The sequence below is a fragment of the Protomyctophum parallelum genome (genome assembly GCF_964188405.1).
Source record: "Protomyctophum parallelum genome assembly, chromosome: 23".
In the NCBI taxonomy this organism is placed as follows: domain Eukaryota; kingdom Metazoa; phylum Chordata; class Actinopteri; order Myctophiformes; family Myctophidae; genus Protomyctophum; species Protomyctophum parallelum.
The window spans coordinates 14,391,179-14,413,678 of record NC_139715.1 but is presented as its reverse complement, the minus strand read 5'-3'; the positions used below and the strand labels follow the sequence as shown (position 1 = coordinate 14,413,678).

Here is a 22,500-nt window from a genome sequence, read left to right as displayed (position 1 = left end):
ACAACGTATTTTAGGTCCCTGGAACAACGTATTTTAGGTCCCTGGAACAAACGTATTTTAGGTCTCTGGAACAACGTATTTTAGTCCTGGAACAACGCATTTAGGTCTCTGGAACAACGTATTGAACAACTTGGACGCTCAGAGCATGAAGGAAGCATGAGTTCAAGTCCGTTGCTCTCCCCTTGTCCCCCATATATGGGGACTAGGTTGTGGAGGGTGTGTAGAGCGCAGGATCACATTAGATGATTGACACAGGGGTGTTTATGGGTTACAAAATCGTGGGATAAAAAATATATATATATTAAAAAAAGAAACATGTGTTGTTCCAGGGACCTCAGAGAAGCAAAGTTTTGAGTTAGCGAAACATTTTCACGATTTTTCAAATCGCACCGAGTGCCGCGCTACGAGCTTGTAGGTCTGCTATTTTCCAATAGCTAAAGTATAACATAATGCTTAAAACACCAAAAGGGGTTTTGGGGGTTCCCCCCCAAAATGGGTTAAGGAGAGGCAGAACGCAGGTATAGAGAACAAGGAGTAAATAAAACGTGTGTCAATTATTCATCTCGTGGTCACAGTTCAAGGGCTTCTGTCTAGACGTAACCACTCCCCCCCCTTTCTGACCTAGTTTATGCATCCATAGTCCACTGTATTCATTAGTACAATTAGTTGATTATACACCGTGTCCAAAACAAAGAACCTGTATAGATGGAGCAATCCGTGACGATGCTAATAATTTCCGTTTATATAATCATTAACGGAATGTCAGTAGATTGTGTGTTACTGTGTGATGAGGAGGACCACTGTTCTGATTTAGTCTTAGCCTTTTTGAGTAACACACTGTTTAGCTTTAATGCCATTTTAGTCATCTGCAATTGTTTAGCCTTCGTCGACATAACTCTCAAAAACATCGTCTTTTTAGTCGACAAAATTAAAACGGTTGGTGAGCAGGACTATAGGGGGGGGGCTTGCAGTACCAACCTGCGCCTCCGGGGGTCCCCTTCATCCCTGATGAGCAGGAGGTGGCTCTGGCCGTCGACCACAATCTCCTTCTTTGAAACGACCACCTGGGGGGGGATGGAGCAGAGGACAGAGCCATGAGAGGAGGAGGAGGAGGAGAGGGTCGGAGGGAGGGAGGGATGGAAGAATGGATGGATGGAGAAGTAGTGTTAAAAGGCTAGAGCCGTATCTATCTACGATCAATAAGAGAGCTGCGTTTTAGTGCTGGAGCATGATGGGTTTGATTTGTACGTTTCTATGTTATTGCCTCTAACGTAATGTTGTTATTATCCTTGGGGCAGCAGGAGTCTAACATGCTGGTTCTCTGTGAGGGGGTGTTATACGTTTCAGCTGTTCGGAAGTATAGCCGAGCTTGTAGACAAGGCCACTTTCGAAAGATCATTGACAAAATGTGGACAGCATCTTCTCCCAGGATGGGGTGGCTCAGCTGGCACAAACTGTATTTTCAGATGGGGGGGTGGGGGGTCCGTGGGGGCCAAATACAAGTCAATACATTTGGGGCGTGTGGGAGGGGGGTTGTTCGAGAACCAACTGGTCTGATGTGGAATGAAATGAGCAAGAGCCAATGGCCAATCAAAAACCAATCAATGGGTGATCAATGAGCGATCAATGAGCCGTTCTATTGATTTGTGTGAGTAAGGATGACAGCTCGGTCGGGGGAGGCGAGAGAGGCTCCAGGATTTATATGTTGGCTGAATTGGCTTAGAGACTGATCTATTGTAGAGGCAGGCAGACATACTGTATGGTGGTAGAACACACATATGGGAAATGTGCACACACGCACGTGCACACACACACACACACACACACACACACGGTTGGCATTAAGGACCACGGATGAATTTGAGGAATGCGGCTCCACAGGTAAGACACACGTGTAGATGAAAGTGTGTGTGTGTGTGTGTGTGTGTGTGTGTGTGTGTGTGTGTGTGTGTGTGTGTGTGTGTGTGTACAGTAGGTTGCATTCCATCTACATGTGTAGATGTAGCAGAAGAAAAACAGCAGCCGTATTGTGGGGAAAGCTTTCACAGGAACATAGCAGATCGACAAGCTCACAAAACGTTGCGACAAAACGCGTTGTGAGCTTGTCGAACCGCTATTTCCAGTGAAAGCTACAATAAAATAAAAATAAGTACTAGTACAGCGCCCTGAGGGACTCCGGTCAACATCTGTCCCTGGCCGTGTTTGGCCCGCGGGGCCGCACTTTGGACACCCCTGTGCTCTATGACTACGTCCTCCTGGTGGGGGCTCCTCACTGGCAGGTGAGTCAGTCAAGGAGATGGTCAACACACACGTGTGTGTGTGCAGGAATTATTTGGGTTTGAAAAGGGGTTGACGACGGTGATATATCCAGCAACACTGTTATAGCGTTCCTGAGTGTTGTGATCACATTTGCAGATGTCTGTGCCAATGTCCCGGCTTGTCTGCCTATTGCGACATCATGGCCCAAGAATAGGGACGGCTAGAGGGGGTTCATGTGGTTACATAACTAGCCTGTTTCAGCCTGCTGCTGGCTTTAATAGCCAAACAGGAAGTGTCACCGTGGTCCAGAAACGGAACACAACACACAACAGTGTTTCTACTGTAGTGATGGAGGGAACAAGAGGAAGACATGCTGTGCTGGGCTGAGCTCACCCCAGCCTAGGTTATGACTGACCTCAGCTTGGGGACACGACGGCACCCAGTAGGAGACACTACACTACACTACACTACAGCACCAAAACTGTCTTTAATCATTACATCTTTGCTTAAAGACGTAAAAAATAAAAGAGTTACCGTGCACGGTTTCTGCCCGACAGCGACAGACACGTCTAACGGAGACATACACAACGCAAAGGCACAAATGCACAAAATAGAGACACACGTACACAGAAACGTATGCATGTGCAGAATCAGACAAAATGCACATATGTGACAATTTGACTGACAAATTTAAAATTTCTTTCTTTTATTTTCATGTCATATGAAAGCAGGGAATCATATAGCTTCAAATTGACATATTGGCGAGTTGAGAAAACAGGCTTGAAAGGTTCACTTCTGTGATCAACATCACACCATAGCTACATGTTTAAGTATTTATGTCATATTTATATGTCGATTTCAGCTCTGACACTTATTTTAGACACAGTATGTGAAGAGTCTGCCTGTGAAATTAACTCATCTTGGTTTTTCTCCTCTGGTGAAAAGCTGGTACATACATGTACTGTACTTGCACCAGCTCAGTGGACTTGCGGTTAGACTGTCCGTCCTGAGACTTGGAGGTCAGGGGTTCGATCCACGGCCGGGTCATACTAAAGACTGTGAAAAATGGGACCCAGTGCCTCCCTGCTTGACACTCAGCATCAAGGGTTGGATTGGGGGTAAGACCCTGCGACATCTAGCGTCATGTCCAGGGGGTGTACTTGTACATCAAGCTGCCTCACGCTACAGAAACAGGAGATAGGCTCCTGCCCTGTGGGCCCCATGGCTCGGCAAGGCTAACTTACTTACACACAAAAACAAGACTTGCACGCATACAGTCATACACACATGCACATTCAAATTGACAAAGGTAAGTACGATGTAATACATCAAATGCATAGAGATAGTAATCTAGGATCATAGGTGAACCAGAATCAGTCTATAATGTTAGACTTTTAGAAGCGCGCACATCATCACACACACACACACACACACACACACACACACACACACACACACACACACACACAGGCCATGTGGATTGTCTATCAGCATTTGAAAAGCTGAGAGGAAATTATGTCCTGAATGGATTTCTCACCGCTCCAAGACGGTTGTGGGAAGAACAAGTTTTGAGGACAAATGAACCTCGGCTCTGGAAAAGTTACGTCGTTCCACTTTAGTGACATTTCCATAAAACCGCCACTATTGTTTTTGTGGCGGTGACAGTTTTTGTTTATTTTTAATCTCCCTAAATCATCTACCGACCACATGCTAAAAAAAAGAATCCAACATGGACTTGTACACAAACAAGGCAGCAAGGTTGAGGGTTCAAGCCTTTTGCTCAAGGACAAAACACGTTTGACAGGACCACGAATAGAGCCGATGTGTCGACGGTCACATAAATTATCGCAGCGAAAAAACCCTCAGACCTGTGATTATAGAAAAGCACAGGACGGGTCCCGTCCGCCATAAAACCGCGGTGACATTCCTTGCCACGGAGCGGAGCACATGTGGAATTTTAACCCATTTAGACCCAAGGCCGATTCTAAAAAATGAAACGTATTCTAAATCCTAAAGTTTTCTGAAAAACCAGTGGTGCTCAACCTTTTTCATTTCAAGGACCCCCTGAATTATCTGTATTTGGCCGCCGACCCCCATCTGAAAATATGTTGTTCCAGGGACCTCCTAGAAGCAAAGATTTGAATTAAAAGCACTCGCTCTGAAAGAATATCCAAAGATCTGCGCCACATTTTTTCCAATAGCTAAACTATAACATAATGCTTAAAACACCAAAAGGGGAAAAGCCTTTGGAGATGTACGCCAGAAAGTAAAAGCTATCAATGGAGCCGTCGCCAAGCTGTACTTCCCCGCTACCCTCCGGATCAGTCTCCCAGGGGAGAATGAACGTTCCTTCACCGACGCTTCGCGAGCAATGGAGTTCGTAAACCAGTGGACTCCAAGCACCGATTCACCGGCGTGATTTCCTACCAAAAGAGCTAAGTGTGGCTATCCTGCCCTGTATGCATAGTTCTCTCGCTCTTTGGGACATGACACATTATAACTAAGGCATTTTATTTTATTTTATTTTATAATTATCGTATTTGTCAGGTATAATAACTCATTATGTATGTACGTGCGTGCGTGCGTGCGTGACTGAATAATATGTACAGCCTCTATAGCGCTTATGTTCTCTGGTTGTTGTGTGGTTGATTGTTGTGCTGGGCTGGTTGACATTGTAGCATGTAGCATTGTGCTGCGTGCTGCAGTGCTAACGTTCCTCACTGGGAGGGGGGGGGGGGGGTACTGTCGTAAATCTGTATCTTTATTTTTTATTCTTCCATCTCTCTCTATCCTTTTTTTATTTTATTACTATTTTCCTTCGATAGTTCATTTAACTGTAACGTTCTACCTCTATGTACATCTAGAGCTTATATTGGCAATATTATTATACTTTTACACCGCGCCAACTCAGACAGCGGTCCCAGAGCCTATTATATGGCTCTGGGCGGTCCATACGCGACATGCGCGGGGTTCCGGCCTAACGGCGCAATAGCCGATAATTCCAGTTCCGTATCCGGTTTTACACTTTTGTCCCGGTCCCGCCTTGATCGGCTGTCGGCCCTCAGCGGCCCCTTTGTAACTGAGGAACGAGAGCTCCATCTGGCGGTCATCAGACTAAACTGTATTTTATTATCACTACTTTTTCTTTTTTTTTACCTCTTTCCCCCTGTTCTCAGCACATAAAGCTAATAATTCAGCAGAGCAGTCTGCCTGAATAACTAATTTGCTACATCTTAAAACTATTTTGCCATATCAACATACAATCGATGGAACATGGGTGTCTTAGTTTATGATTAGATATATAATATTTCCTGTTCTGTCCCAAATTGTCTAGAATATTGATAGTATTACAGGCTTTACAGCCTTTATAAAACACATTCTATGCACAGCTTATACAGTATATGGCCACAAGCTAAATATTTCATTAATAAGCTACTGATGGAGCATTTAATAATAATCTTTAAGGCCTTCTTTATTTGTTTTTTTATTTTTATTTCTGCTCTTTTACTGTAACGCTGTTGCTGCTTTGTTTCCTTTTGGAAAATGCCATGGAGCTCTTGTCTTGACTATGGCTCGAGGTTCTTTTTTTTATTATTTTTTATTGCGCATGTTGTTGTTGTTGGGTTTCTCTCATTTGTTCTCTTCGCCCCGTTTTAGGGGAAAATCTAGTCTACTCTAATGAGTAATGACAGATTATATTATTTACTTTCTGCAATGACAGGCCGTGGCTTGCTTTTGTTGCGTTTTGTTAGCTTGACAGCTAGATAGCAACAATGGGGTATGCGATCTCAGGGGGTATTGTAGATCAGCATAGTTTTTTTAGGCTCGTTTTTTGTTTTTGTTTTTGTTTAGTGGTTAGTAAGCAGGGACTGTTCATTTTCTTCTACATGTTTTCACTTTTATCCATTTACCCACTCATACTGTATAATGACTAATACTCCAGGACATCTTCGCTTTGTAAGCTGGAATATTAAGGGAATTCATAACCCGGTAAAGCGTAGTAGGGTTTTTGCACATCTAAAATCTCTGGGCTCAGATTTAATGTTCTTACAGGAGACTCATTTGCGTTCGAGTGAACATGCAAAATTAAAAAAGGCTTGGATAGGGCAGGTTTTCTGCTCTAGGAATGAGAATAGGACACGAGGCGCGGCTATTCTGATTAGAAAAGGTGTTCCGTTTGTCCCGCTGCAGACTATAGCTGACTCCAGAGGGAGATATGTGATTGTGACGGGCAACCTCTATGGCACTCTTGTGGCATTAGCCAATGTATACGGTCCAAACTGGGATGACCCAACCTTCTTCACTAACTTTATAGCTGCACTCCCTGACCTCAACAGTCACCAACTATATTGGGGGGGGGATTTTAACCTGGTTTTGGAACCACAGCGGGACAGATCGAACCCCAGACCAAATAGTAAGATCTCGAAAGCTGGCGCTGTTATTCAATCATTCATAGAATCATATGCACTTTTTGACCCATGGAGGAAAGCCAACCCATCTGCTAGACAATACTCCTTTTTTTCCCCTGTCCATCACTCGTACAGTAGGATTGATTTCTTCTTGTTAGACAGTAGGGCCCTTTCCCTAGTGAAAAACAGCCAGTACAATAGCATTGTCATATCTGATCATAGCCCGGTGCAGTTAGACATCAACTTCCCAGAGTGTGTCAAACCCCAACGTACTTGGCGGTTCGATCCTTTAATGCTGTCTAGAGACTCTTTTAAGACGCTAATCTCTCAACATATTGATTCTTTTATGGAAATCAACCAGACACCAGGTATGTCACTATCAATAATCTGGGAGGCTCTTAAAGCATATCTCAGGGGCCAGATCATATCCTACACTGCACATGTGAGAAAGAAATATAAGCAGCGTCTGAGTGACCTATCTAATAGTATAGCTGAAATGGACCGCTTATATGCCGACACCCCAACACCTGAACTCTACAAGGAAAAGCTACTGCTGAAAACAGAATATGACAACCTTTCTATTAAACAAACGGAACAGCTGTTTTTCAAAGCAAGGCAGAAATTTTATGAACACGGAGACAAAGCTGGAAAACTCCTTGCTCACCAGATTAGACAAGCAGCAGCCACCAGTGCTATCCCCGAAATCAATACATCAGCAGGAGGGAGAACCACCAACCCCATAGAAATAAACAATCAATTTAAACAATACTATACGGCCCTTTATACATCTGAATCACCTGCTGACCCATCAAGCATCGAAGCCTTCCTAGATGGCTTAACTATACCGGAAATCACTCCTCAGGCCCGGGTACAGATAGACAGAAATATTTCAACGGCTGACGTCTTACAGGCGATTAAGTTAATGCAGAGTGGCAAGGCACCGGGGCCAGATGGATTTTCAATTGAAATCTATAAAGAATTTGCGACTAAAATAGCCCCGATTCTCAGCCAACTGTATAAGGAAATACTTGAACAACGTCAACTGCCTCCGACTATGGCTCAGGCCATCATATCAGTACTGCTTAAAAAGGATAAAGACCCCCTGCTGTGTGGCTCATACCGGCCAATAAGCCTGTTAAATTGTGACTACAAAATTCTTACAAAAATACTAGCCACCCGTATTGAATCTGTAGTTCCGCTTATTCTCAGCCAAGACCAGACTGGCTTCGTACCAGGGAGGCAGTCATTCTACAACATGCGACGCCTGTTCAATGTCTTATACGAACCTCACCCCGAGGGGCAGAGGTCAGAGGTCGTGACCTCGCTGGACGCAGCCAAGGCGTTTGACAGGATTGAGTGGCAATACCTGTTCGCGGTCCTAGAGAGGTTTGGCTTCGGTCCGTCGTTTTTAGCCTGGGTCAAAATAATCTGTGACACTCCTATGTCTGCAGTACGGACAAATAATAACACCTCTGACTACTTTCCGCTCCATAGGTCCTGCAGACAGGGCTGTGGTCTCTCCCCGTACCTGTTCGACTTAGCGATTGAACCTCTCGCCATAGCTATCAGGGCAGATGATGACATTGCTGGTATCTCCAGAGGGGGTAGAATTCATAAGGTTTCGTTGTATGCAGATGACTTGCTCCTGTATATATCCAACCCAGCAGAGTCGATACCAAAAGTCCTGCTCACTCTGGACCATTTTGGTCGCCTGTCTGGCTATAAATTAAATTATTCTAAGAGCTTACTCTTCCCAATAGCCCATACTGACGGAGATTATTCTCGTTTTCCATTTAAACTTGAAACCAAGGCGTTCACCTACCTAGGAGTGAAAGTCACACGCACAATGGATGAACTATATAGTCATAATTTCAAAACATTGGTCGAACGAACAACACAGGACTTTAAAAGATGGTCGACACTTCCGATCTCACTAGCTGGCCGTATTAATACAGTTAAAATGACAATTCTACCTAGGTTTCTCTATCTCTTCCAAATGATCCCTATATTCATAACAAAGAAAACATTTAAACAAATAGATAGGTTAATCTCATCTTTTATTTGGAATAATTCAAACCCCAGGATGAAAAAAATGTACTTAGAGGTCCCTAGGGAAGCTGGGGGACTTGGCTTACCAAACTTTATGTGGTACTATTGGGCTGCAAATATTGTAAAATGTTTACATTGGAGATATACATATGACTATGAAGAGGGACCAGATTGGGTCCATATGGAGTTGTTGTCCAATCCTTTGCCAATACTCACATCCCCATTACCATCTGGCCGTACCATACAATCTACAAACCCGGTGGTTAGAGCCTCACTCAGAATATGGTTACAGTTCCGAAAGCACTTTGGCTTGAACCAGCTCGGTACTAGATTTTTCCCAGTGGCCAACAATCAGTTTTTCCCCCCATCAATGATGGATAATGCATTTCAACATTGGCACAGGAATGGACTGGTGTTTTTCTGTGATCTCTTTTCTGACGAGAAGTTCATTTATTTTGAAACACTTACTACAGATCATAATATACCCAGATCTCATTTCTTTAGGTTTCTTCAAATTCGCAGTTTTACTCAGAAAAAACTTCCTTCATACCCTTACTTACCACCCAAAAATCAATTGGACATTATATTGGAATTTAGCCCCGATGCAAAAAAACGTGTGTCTGTGATTTATGATTTGATACGGAATCTAAAACCAGTAACCTGGGATAAAACAAAAGCTGCCTGGGAGAGAGATCTGGGTGTGGAGCTCCCTGAGGAGATGTGGGAGGACAGTCTTCTACGTATTCACACCTCTTCAATGTGCATACGCCATGGTTTAATTCAATTTAAGATACTACATCGACTCCACTATTCAGGGGATAAGCTGGCCAGGCTCTTTAACATGCCAGACCCTGGATGCCCAAGATGTGGCCAGACCCCAGCCTCGTTAGGCCACATGTTTTGGATGTGTCCTTCCCTCACTACCTACTGGAAGCGAATATTTGACGTATTCTCTCATATGTGTGATACAGTGGTGACCCCTTCTTTTCACACTGCCATTTTTGGCATAATTCCCCCAGACTGTACACTCACATCTCCACAAGCAAATGCTTTGGCATTTGCATCCCTATTAGCCCGTAGACTAATCCTCCTTAATTGGAAGTCCGATAAGGCGCCTTCCTTTCAACAATGGCTGAAAGAAGTTCTATCATTCCTGCCTCTGGAAAAACTCAGATATAAAGTAGACAGAGCCCAAAAAAACTTTGTCCTAGCTTGGAGTGCCTTTATGGAGTTTGTTGAAGACTTTTCATTTCAGTGAACTATAATCTGTACTGTGCCCGACTATGTCCCTGTCTTGACTATTTTTTATTTATTTCTTGATCTATGATTGTCCACTGCTTTGTCCCACCACTTTTTATTTTTTTTTATTTATTCTTTAGCCTAGGGGGGAGGGGGGAGGGGGGGGGTCGTATATGTTTGTGTGTTTTGTGTATTTACTTGCTTACATGTAATGTAATGTAATGACAAAATGTATGAACGATAAAGAAATGTAAAAATAAAGTTTACAAAAAAAAACACCAAAAGGGGGTTCCCGTCAGAAACACGGCCCGAGGTATAAGTGTGTTCCAGTGCAGGTCACGTGGACTTTCAGTCCGATGCAGGAGTTTCAAAACCGTCTCGTCAAAAGGCAGGGGTTCTCAAAGTGGGTAATAGGACGTTTAGATTCTAAACATTACCAGTGTAATTGCGGTGAAATGCAAAAGGTTATTAACAGGGGTTTGCCTTGCCATGAGTCAAAATAAAGTCTGAGAACCACTTGGTCTAAGAAAGCTCTGGACTGTTAGGGCCCCTTTTAGTTGGTCAAGTCACATGTCTTGTCAGCAGATCTACAAGCTCACAACGTGTCGCGTAGATCTGTTGCTGTTCTTGGTGCGTGGCACACAGACATGCGACTATAGGTACAACTCAGGCGTAAGCGTGTGTGTGAAAGGCCGAGCCAGTGGTCCGCTCAAATGTGCACGTGTGTGTGTGTGTGTATGCGAGAGAGCCAGTGGTCCGCTCATATTTGTGGCCGCGGTGGTGAGGTCAGGGCACGACGCTCCCATAATGGCACGCTGTCTCTGTGTGTGTGTGTGCAGTGCGCGCGCACGCACGCACACACACACACACACACACACCATTATCTGCGTTTCCCCTTTTATTTTTAGTCGTTACTCCCAGCCATGAGACTGTGGAAGGAAGCGTATGTACTCTCTCTCTCTCTCTCTCTCTAGTATGGCAGCATAGAATAGAATAGTGCAGTCAAGTGATGCTACTACAGTATGGGGTATTCTGTTGCTGCAGCAAAGCAGATGGCTCGATGCAGATCTCTGTCAGGTTGTTTATCACACAGTCAGCATTGTGTGTGTGTGTGTGTGTGTGTGTGTGCGAGTGAGCGAGAGAGAGATCGAGAGAGTTAAAGTATTCAAGTACTGTATGTGTTGGTGTGTAGACACCTCAACATGTCTCAACGCACGCACGCACACGCACACGCACACACACACACACACACACACACACACACACACACACACACACACACACACACACACACACACACACACACACACACACACACACACACACACACACACACACACACACACAGAGCACGGGAACGTGACAAGTTCTGCATCACTACACAGTATAAACTACAGTGAACATGTGATCAAACACAGGCAGCAGCAACTTGACCAGTCTCAGGTTCAACTTCTACACACCGTGCTGCTATACTATACCATTTTGAGTATACTGTAGATGTATTAAACATATACATATTGTGATGTATTAAACAACATATTTGTGATAATGTGCCTTGTAGACCCGTCACAATTATGACATTTTAAAGTATATAACTCAAATAAGTGTGATTACCAATTTAATTGTGTTTCTAATGGAAACGTATGCATAAAGAAAATGACATTTCTTTATGGCTTTTAGGGTTTTGTAAACTCATATTACACAGGACAGATAATGACAAATAACCTACACGATTGAATGACTATACTTATAGAATATACAGTATACTTAAAAACATAACATGCAATAGTGGAAATCTACACGCTCAAAGCGTGTGTCGGTTTTGAGCGTGTAGGTCGGCCATATAACCACGGTTTTTGAAAGGGTTTTCTGTGTCTCATTTGGAACCTGAGACCTCCACAAGATGCTACTGACCTGACCTGAGCCAGGGTCAGCCCCCCCCTGAGCGGAGCGGAGCGACGGGAGGGGTGGCTGGACATCTAGATGGATGGATGAGCGATGCATGACAGGAGGACGATGGATGGATCATTTGCATGTTCTCCCCGTGTCCCCATAGGGTAGGTAGACCCTCACATGTTCTCCCCGTGTCCCCATAGGGTAGGTAGACCCTCACATGTTCTCCCCGTGTCCCCATAGGGTAGGTATACCCTCACATGTTCTCCCCGTGTCCCCTATAGGGTAGGTATACCCTCACTAAAAAACATGCTGTAATCCTGGTCCCTAAACTATACCTCCCCCTGGCCAGCCGGGGGGCCTGATGGAGGGGAAAGGAACTGGTTGGAAATAACGTGTTCCTTTCACATGCTACGTCCGGCCGGAGGAAACTCCCCCCATCCCCTGTCAGGTGAACAGAAGCAGCTTGGACTCCTCATGCATAGAAGGAGGCATGAGGTCAGTCCGCTGCGCCCTCCCCCAGGTTGGCAGAGGAAGTGTAGCGCCCCAGTATTACATTAGATAATTGACACTGGGTGAAAAAAAAATGGGTTGCAAAAATCGTGGGATAAAAATTATAGGAAAAAAAGAAAAGAAGATAGATAGATGGATGGAGAGTGAGATGGAATTAGAGGGAGATAGTTACCTGCATCCACGTCAGCTTTAGTTTATACAAGAGCAGCCAAGAAAAAAGAGGGAGAGAAAATACAAGCAAATCAAAGGCCCAGTTATGCATGCGCAGTCAAATACAAGCACCATGTCAGAGAGAACGAGAGAGAGAGAGAGAGAGAGAGAGAGAGAGAGAGAGAGAGAGAGAGAGCGAGAGAGAGAGAGAGAGAGCAGAGAGAGAGATTGCATAGGGGGTTTATAGGGGCGTGAGAGACAGAAGAGAGTGAACAGAAGAGAGCAAAGCAAACAGGAGAAAGAGGCAGAGAGACAGAACAGAGTGAAACAGTTTATCGGTACAGTAACAGCAACAGATAAAAACAGAAACAAGTGAATGAGAGCCAAAGAGAGACAGAGTGGGAGGAAAGAGTGTGGTAAAGACAGACGTATAGAAAGGAACGGAGACGGAGAGATAGAGAGTTGCGAAGGACATCAGAGGAACAGAGCAAGATAAGTAATTAGGGAGGGAGAGAGAGAGGCAGACAGACAGACAGACAGAAAAGTGCAGGATTGGTTATCGGCACACAGAAAAGCACTTGACGCCATTCGCCATGGCAACCAGGAGAAGATCGTCATGGCTGGGACCGCTGTAGCGCCACTTCATTCATCTAAGTTCACTGATTCTCAACCCTTCAAGGACCCTCAGTGTGATGTGCATTATTAGGCCCACGGACGGACCCGCATTTGAGAGCATAATTGTTTAAATCTCTGAGACCCCAAACTATGTATAGTAGTTCTATTCTATAGTAGTAGAATAGAATAGAACAGAACTGTATTGTCATTGTAACATGTACAAACAAAATCAAAAGTGCGTCAATTCACTAAAGTATATATAATACGCTAAAGTTAAAACTATAGTACAACGAATACACGTACATCTTGTTATTGCACACGTACATCTTATTATTATTATTACACTTGAAACATGTATTCCATGCATGTAAGGCTCTGCACCCAAACATGCTACACTACAGATTACTATACAGTCGAATGCATTGGTGAGATGGGTCGGTTGGAAGGTGTGAAAAACAGGTCCATTTGTACTATACCATCTCAGAGTGTGTACCCTGGGCGTGACATCAGTGTTGTTTTTGGCAGCAAATTTAGATTTTAGTTTTAGTCGTAGTCTCCGTAATAGTTTTTGTTTAGCTTTTAGTCACATTTGAGTCACCTGGAATGTTTTAGTGTTTAGTGTCTAGTTTTCGTTGACTAAATGTCACGATTTTAGTCGACTAAATCTACAGTTGATTTAGTCGACTAAAATGTATTTTGGCGGGCGTTGATGCAGTCGAAATGACTGTTTTTACACTTAAATAGCAGATCTACAAGCTCACAACGCGTCGCAGCGCAGTGTAATTTTACACGGAATCAAAGGGTAAAATTACTTATACTGGATCACTTGTCCATCAGTCCCTTCCTAACATTTTAGTCTAGTTTTTGAGCCAAAACGTAAAAAAAAAAAGAAAAAACAGGCAGGGTCACACATGGTGGTCCAGGCTAGAGGTCAAGCTGCCATGCATGTTACAGTGGGTGCTGTAGGCCCTCTCTCCGAGTCTAGGTTAAGCTCTACTGAGCTCTAGGTAAACACAGACAGACAGACAGACCCCTGGAAGCAGCAGCAGCAGCCATGGGGCTGTGATGTGGAACGTCAATGAATCCATTCATTCATAACAGGCACCACCAGGGCCGCGCCAGGCCAGCCACATGGCAGCAGCACAGCGTAATTACCATTACTTGTTTTAGCTTTCAATTCTCTTTTAGTTGCTTCCATGTGTGTGTGTTTGTGTGTGTGTGTGTGTGTGTGTGTGTGTGTGTGTGTGTGTGTGTGTGTGCCGCGCTGCTCTTGCTCTGCTGTGACATACTACACTGCATCATTTCTGGGGCAAAGAAGTCGCAGGTTAATGCCCAAATGATGCTCTGTAAGCTCTGTATGCTCTGCACCCCCATGTGTGTGTATGATCCATCGTCGCTTCTTTTGGTCTGCTGATGGTTTCTCTCTGGCAACGGGTTGGTTGTAAAAGCGTTCGTTCGTTCGCACACAGACAGAAGCTGATCTGAGGTCTGCCTCCAGCGTCCTCCAGGCTCCAGTGTGCTGTCTAAGAATAGTTGTGGTCTGCGGTTTCGTGGCGTTGCGGTCACCCCTGGTCACCAAAAACTGCGCTCCGTCGGTGATCAATCACCCATGGGAATTCACGGCAAGAGGGGATTTATTTTTAGACACGTCGAAGGGGCTCTGAAAAACGGCGTCAGGCTATAACTTCTAACTCCCTCCAGTTTTCTCTCTCTCTCTATCTCTCCCATGTCTCCCTCCCCCATGCCCCCATATTCTCTCCATGGCTTTATTATGCAACCGTTTTCAAAGCGCCGGGCCCATAATTTCTGCTATGCGGAGCGGGCTCTGCTGCTTCCTAGATGGGTGGCAGTGCCAAGTTAAGACATCAAAGCTAGTTTCGGGGAGCTGCCCAAGTTTATTTTTCTTCAGATGTTTTGTTGATTCTGGGTGGACCGGATCGGGTGGGACGGGTTGTAATTGAGGCCCCACGACGGCTGAATGCGGCCCAGTGGACATCAGCTATGGGGTCACCCCCGAGACCACCCTCCCATACACACACACACACACACACACACACACACACACACACACACACACTTGGGGTCCTTGACATTAAAAGAAAAGGTTGTGAATCACTGTCCTAGGTCTTTTTTTATGCAATACGCAAAACAAGCGAGCCTGGTTAAAACCTTGTAGCATTATTAATAATAATGTGGCAGCAGTGACAACTATACCCCGTTGTCCTGTTATATATCTGTGAATATATCCCCAGAACCTTCCATTTCTAATGAAACCGTCCTCTTCACAGCCAGTGTGTGGGCAATAGGTGGACTGCTTCAATATTAAAGTGGAAGGTAGATGGGAAGCATCCTGCACATGACTCCACCATTAAGATTTTAGCCTCCGTTTGTGTGCGTGCCTGCGTGTGTGTGTGTGTGTGTGTGTGTGTGTGTGTGTGTGTGTGTGTGTGTGTGTGTGTGTGTGTGTGTGCGCGCGCGCACATGCCTGCGTGTGCGCGTGCAGTTTCAGCTCAAGGATAAATTATGAAATATTAAGGGAGGAATAATCAATAGTGCATCTGAATTTAAAGTGCAACTTAACACCAGGCACTTCTGTGGGAGTTTTGTGTCCTCAGAGACAAAAGGTTCAAAAGCTATATGCAAAAGTAAAAGGGTTGCCTGGTACTCAAGTCAACACTGGCCACTATAAGTTCTTCTCGTGGATTTTAAGCTAAATAAAACATCACGACTGAAAATACTTGCGTGACCAAGTCTTATAATGTGTGATTTGTAAAACAGTGTAAAAGGAGCCCTTGCACACTATAGCGACGGCGCTGTTCCCTGAACAATTAACACAATTATGATGTTTTAGTAATATTGTTCCTGCTGTTGTTTCTTACCAGTAAAGGGGAGCAAACTCCCCAAAGTGGCATAGCTAGTCCTTAACCCATTCTGGGCGGGAACCCCTTTTGGTGTTTTAAGCGTTGTATGTTATACTTTAGCTATTGAAAAATAGCAGATCTAAAAGCTCATGAGCTTGTAGGTTTGCTATTTTTGAAAAATCGTGGAAATGTAGTGCAAATCTTTGAATATATATTCCTGGAACAACATATTTTCTGATGGGGGTCGGCAGCCAATTGCATATAATCTTGGGGGTTCTTGACAATGGGTTTGAGAATGACTGACATTATAGAAACATGGGTTTTTCAGAAAACTGTCAAGTTTGTAGAATCGAGCTCAGGTCTAAATGGCTTAAAAGCTTGGACCGGACCACAGGACCCACAGGACCGGTGTTGACGGACCTACAGCACTTCCTAGGAGAACAGCCGTAGCCTAGACATCTCCTTCTCTTCAGTCCTTGGCGGTGGAGTATAGCTATGCCAGCTGAAGGTGTTGAAATATTAAAGTACTGTAGCACGCAGACGTGGTGAAAAGTGGGACTTGGCCCGGGGAAGCTGCATGTTGCACTGTGGGGCGAGGGGTGTTGGCAGCTCCGATAGGACCTCCGGGGGATGAGGAATATGGCAGAGTGTCCTCAGACAGTCACCACTATAGAGCCATATATAGGGCAGGGGTACAGTTCTCCTACAATTCCAAGTGCTTCCCAGCTCAAATGTGGTTCTTTTTGAGGGTCACAGAATGAAAAGGTTGAGGACTGCTATAGAGAGATGAAGCAGGGGCTTTTTTAAAGTATGGTGGCATTTTATTTCAATGTATGTATGGATGGTTTTCGTACCAAATTTGTTTTAGTGTAGCAGTCCGGGCACCTGCTAATGGTTAGCTGCTAATGCATGCTAATGTTCGACTCCAGATCGTGACGACCTTTGCTGCGCGTCACTCCCCATCTCTCTCTCCCCATTTCCTGTCTACCTAGACTTCCTAGACTACTGTTCACTATCAAAAAAGCCAAAAAAATGTATCTTAAAAAAAAGTTTGTCGTTATGCCATTTCCCAATTACCTCAATTTATGGCAACTTGAGAACAAAAACATAATACTCCTTTCTTGCCGGAGTTTCTACAAGTCTGAGAACAGACTTACGATCGTCACCAGTACTTAGGATGTAAAGCTTGCTCTTTCATCTTTTTTTAGGATCCTGCCATCGGAGGAGGAAAACCACATGTCTGCAAAGAAAACTGAACCTTTTTACAGGAATAAGAATCGCTTATCCTGTCACTCAGGATCACATGATGCTGTGGTTGAAATCACACAAAGAGCTGAAGTGAGCCGAGCATGAAAACGTTTGATTCAAGTCAGACACAAGAATGAACTGCAAAAACTGCAATGGTGGTTTTACACCTCACAACAGTCAAAGAGCACAGCAAATCCCCCACCCATTAAAAACCAGTGTCATTTCAGAAAACGCTGAGGATTTATGACAGTGTTTTTTTAGAACAGTGGTTCCCAAACTATTTCATGTCAAGGCCCCCAAATTGACACTAATTAGCCCGCGGACCCCCGATTTGAAAATATAGTCCAGGATCAGTGATTCTCAACCCGTTTAATTTCAAGGACCCTCAGTTTCACATGCATTAGTCTACGGTACGGACCCCCATTTGATGGCATTTCTATCTCTGGGACCCCCAATTTATATTGTAAAATCAATGTTAATTTAACTCTGAGAGTGTACAAATGGAACCGGTCGATTTGGTTCCATTTGTACACTCTCAGAGTTACAGTCCCATGACGGTCCATTTGGTTCCAAACTATCATTTAGCTGGGGGTCCCTGGCACAAAACATTTATGATAGATTTAGATCAAATATAAATGTCCTGAGCACTATGAGAACTGCTGGAATTAGAAGGCATTTGTAGAATTGGAATCAGGTCATACTGTGTTCATTTAACTCAAATAATAACATTGGCAATACTCTCTGAGTTACAAATGGATGCATGGATTCAATTGTAGGAGTTGAAATGTCGGTTTCTCCTACACTGGAGCGGCTCTGTTCAGACCCTACTCTCCGCTTCAAGCGAAGGAAGTAAAGGAGGCAAGGAAAGGAACCGAGAGAAGGAAACTTTAAGACCCCCTCCACCCTGAGGTAGGCAGCATCGCGTGTAGACCACCGGTTGTTTTTGGCACCAGAAGCAGCTGGTTACCGGGTTTACAGCTAAAACAAGAGACCACACTGGTCCCAGCCAAGATCCTGACACATGCACACACAGAGAGCGAGAGAGAGAGAGAGACAAAGAAAAACGCCATTGACAGACAGGGAAGAGAGAGGAAAAAGTGTGGGAAATAGAAAGGAAAACACAAATTAAAAAAGCTGCGATCCGTAACATTGTCTGTGTATGACAGTCTGTCCTACACAGCGGGGTGTCTCTAGCATTGATGGGAGACCCTGCAGACCACACTTCTACCGCTCTCTCTTCCACGACGGAATCCCTGCTTGTTTGAGGGAGTTAATTAGCTTCAGGTAGTAGTACTACCTGCCAATACCTGGTATTGGTTGGAAGAAAGTATATGTTTGATTATAACTATTTGACCATTGCTTAAATGATACTTATACATTGTAATATTTGGTAGCTTGTAAGAGGCCAGTTTGTCCATTATTTTAAATGTATAGGATAAAAATCACACCCGTGTGAAGTGAGGGATGCTCTTATCAGCATACATCATCTCATTCTGGCCAATTTTCCGTCTTCAATGTTTGTGTTCACACAAACTCCGGGAAGAGGGGCTAGCGCAACCTAAAAAATAAGTTCCGGAGAGCAGCTTTGATAAGAGAGAGAGTGATAGGTGACAGGAGAGGATGATAATGACGTGGTGTGTGTGTGTACCTTCTGGAGACTCCTCCTGGACATAGGTTCCGGTCAGATACCTGTGGACCAGCGCCGACTTGCCACTGGCCAGGTTACCCACAATGCCCTGGGGGGGGGGGGGGGGGGAAGGATGGAAGTTGAGTTAGCGTTGTGTTAGAAACGACCATATAAAGGTCCGCAAGTCACACATGTGTGAAGTGAGGGGCGCTCTTATCTTCATCATCATCATCATACATCACATTCGGTGCTCAGCCAATCATTTTGTTTTGGGGTCGGAAGTTGCGGGATTTTGGCGGAAATATACCGCCAAAATAAGCCTGGGGGACCGAGGATACACAGGCACACGAAGCTGTGCATAGGAGGGGCTAGCGCCCCTCAAAAACAACAAAGAACTAGCGAAGGAAGTGAAGGAGGCAAGGAAAGGAACAGAGGGAAGGAAACTTTAAGACCCCCCCTCATGTCTTCTAAATCATGAGTTTTCTGAAATACCTATGTATATCAGTGGTGCTCAAAATTTCACGCCATGGACCCCAAAAATTATATGTAAAAAAAAACGTTATATACGAATATACATTCAAAGATTCGAGGCACATTTTCACGATAAAAAGAAAATAGCAGATCAACAAGCTCATATCACGGTATGAGCTTGTAGATCTGCTATTTTTCAATAGCTAAAGTATAACATAATGCTTAAAACACCAAAAGGGGTTCCCGCCCAAAATGGGATATATATGAATTTAACTCACCACTTTGAGTTCAGGCACCGTCCGGCTGAGTGTCCACTCCTGACTGTTGACAAATGCATCTGAAACAAACACACAGTAGGAATGTAAACATCAGTCAACAGTGCACGTGCACACACACACACACACACCCTGGAATTCCCTCAGGGACCCGGACCCCACTTTTAGGAACCACTGGTGCCGGTAGAGACACATGGCGGACAGCTTTAAAACGCTTTTCTTTCTTGCTGCGGTTCCTATACAGGTCATGTTTCGGAGCGTTTCCAGGGAACTGGACTATGGTAGATAGTATGTACGATACATCCAAAGCTACAGTATGTATTGCTCTTTCATCTGTGCTTTTGCAGGCTGCGGTGTGACATTTTTAGAGGCTCGTCGACCACCGATGAAAACCACACGGTCTGCAAGGATCGCTTAACCCGTCACTGAGCATCACAAAATCGGTAATGTCAGGGCGGAAACCATTCCTGTTTTCATTATTATAACGTTTTTGATTAAAATAGGGATAAATAGCCAAACTAAGAGCGGGTATTCTCACTATGGGACACTCTTCTTAATGTGGATACAAGGTTTCTGCCAGACAATATGCCACAATATGAGACTGAGGCTGAAATTTGCACAAAAAGTGAGCTGAGCATGAAAAGCATTGGATTTAACTCGCACACACACACGCACACGGCTGCTACTGTCCAGTGTAGCGATGCACTGTGGGCTTAGAGAAACCCTTCACTTGTCATGCCATCAAGGACCCCAATCTGTTCCTAATCAGCTGTCTTATCATGTCAACCCAGAGAGGGAGGGAGAGAGAGAGAGATAGAGAGAAAGAGAGAGAGAGAGAGAGAGAGAGAGAGAGAGAGAGAGAGAGAGAGAGAGAGAGAGAGAGAGAGAGAGAGATGAGATGACAGGCATGAAGTGAGATAGAGAGAAGGAGGAGAGCGCCAGGGCCAACGTCATGGGAGGAGTCTCATTAAAGATGACAGTTGATTGACAGATGGAAGGATTCTAGAGAAAAACACCGGAATGATCAGAGATGCAGGATATCACAAACACGCACACACACACACACTCTTTCAGAGACGGTTGTAACACACACACACATGTACGCATGTGGCATGTTTGTGGAAACACATGTTTCCAGTGTGGGACACAGCTGTTAGCACGCACGCACGCACGCACGCAGTAGAAGATATAAGCACAAACATCATGGTAGCAGGCCGTTACATTCTTAAGTCAGTATCAGACGTATCGGTACTAAATGCTCATGCACTGCTACGTGCATGGAGAAGACATTAAAGACAAACCATCCACATGGCAGGAGATATGAAATACAACACACAAGCACACCTTTAAAGTACAGTACATGTTTATAACACACACACACACACACACACACACACACACACACACACACACACACACATACAAGCACACACAGGCAGAGGCATGCATGCACCCACACACACTTAACCTTCACATGCACACGTGCACATACTGTACACACACTCGCGCACAAAAAACGCGCCTCATTTAAAGATATAACTGAATATAAAAGGCAGTTTTTTTCCCCAGACCCATTACTTCTTCTTCCCTCCATTACTTATACAGCTCAGCAGCAACATTGCCATTTGACTGCAACTAAATTACCCCCACTGCTACAAGCACAGAGCGAGTGCGCGCGAGAGAGAGAAAGAGCAATTTGTCATCTGTATCTGGTTAGCTTAATGCTAGCCCCGTAAACCAAACAAATATGGAGCAATTACGCCTCCGTTCTCTCATCCATCATAATAGACGGAAACAATACAAAATAACTGACGTTTACAAAAGGAGAACTCGGTGCAGAAACAAAGCCATAAGTGGGGCGAGTCTCCAGCCCGCGTAGAAACATTCTCAGTGTTGGTTTATCTCCAAAGAGCGTCCAAAATGGAACCGACGGGACCCGTATGGGTCCGTTAGGTCTTCAGAGTTAATCCATTTAGACCCGAGGCCGATTCTAATAAAATTCTTCTTCTAAAACAGTTTTCTGAAAAACCCATGTTTCTATGGCAGTGGTGCTCAACCTTTTTCATGTCAAGGACCCCACCCAAGAAGCCCCCAGAAGCAAAGTTAAAAACATTCGCTCTGAAAGAATATATATTCAAAAGATATCCACCACATTTTCACGATTTAAAAAAAATAGCAAATCTACAAGATTGTAGCCCGGGTGCCGCGCTACAAGCTTGTAGATCTGCTATTTTTCAATAGTTAAAGTATAACATATAACGCTTAAAACACCAAAAGGGGTTCCCACCCAGAATGGGCTAATATAATACATAACATTTTACAGTGTGGCAGACAAAAAAACAAAAAGAAAACAGGAAAATGCTTGTGAAAGCAACAAACCATGTGCAACCCAGATTTGGCACAAACAAGGGACTAAATTATTTTCGCTCCTATGCCACCAAAATGTGGAACGCCCTACCAACAGTCATGAAGACATGCAAATCCCTTGACCTCTTCAAATCCGCTCTCAAAGGGCACCTACGAACGGCTGCAATTCGAAACTGGCCCCCGTAAAATCTGAATCGCCTCACTGTGTATGTTTCTTTTCCCTTTTTACCTCCTTTATGATGAATTCCCGTTCTGCACTTTGGCTTTATAGAAGTGTATATTTGTACGTCTCTAAATGTTTTGATGAATTGAACAAGGTGGACCCTCTTGTAAACAAGTGTAATGATTTATTGGGTCGTCCACTCACTGTTAACAGTCTTTGTATTGAGTTGTGCTTGAATTGTACTGCAATTCTGCAAACTGTTAATAAATATTTCAATCAATCTACTAACACTTTGATTTGGTCTGGAACGACAAGAATACTTTCCACACTCTCAACACAAAAGTACTGCCTCAAGTACAGC

General features: G+C 44.3%; 1 protein-coding gene across 1 annotated transcript in view; it reads right to left on the bottom strand.

The window, feature by feature from the left end:
- The window catches only part of LOC310854237 (arf-GAP with GTPase, ANK repeat and PH domain-containing protein 1-like), a 285,203-nt gene that overhangs the window by 110,444 nt on the left and 152,259 nt on the right, over positions 1 to 22,500 (bottom strand). The window contains 5 exon segments of the mRNA XM_083758803.1: positions 979 to 998; positions 1,001 to 1,052; positions 1,054 to 1,064; positions 18,885 to 18,972; positions 19,613 to 19,671. Coding sequence (XP_083614929.1) covers positions 979 to 998; positions 1,001 to 1,052; positions 1,054 to 1,064; positions 18,885 to 18,972; positions 19,613 to 19,671 — 230 coding nt within the window.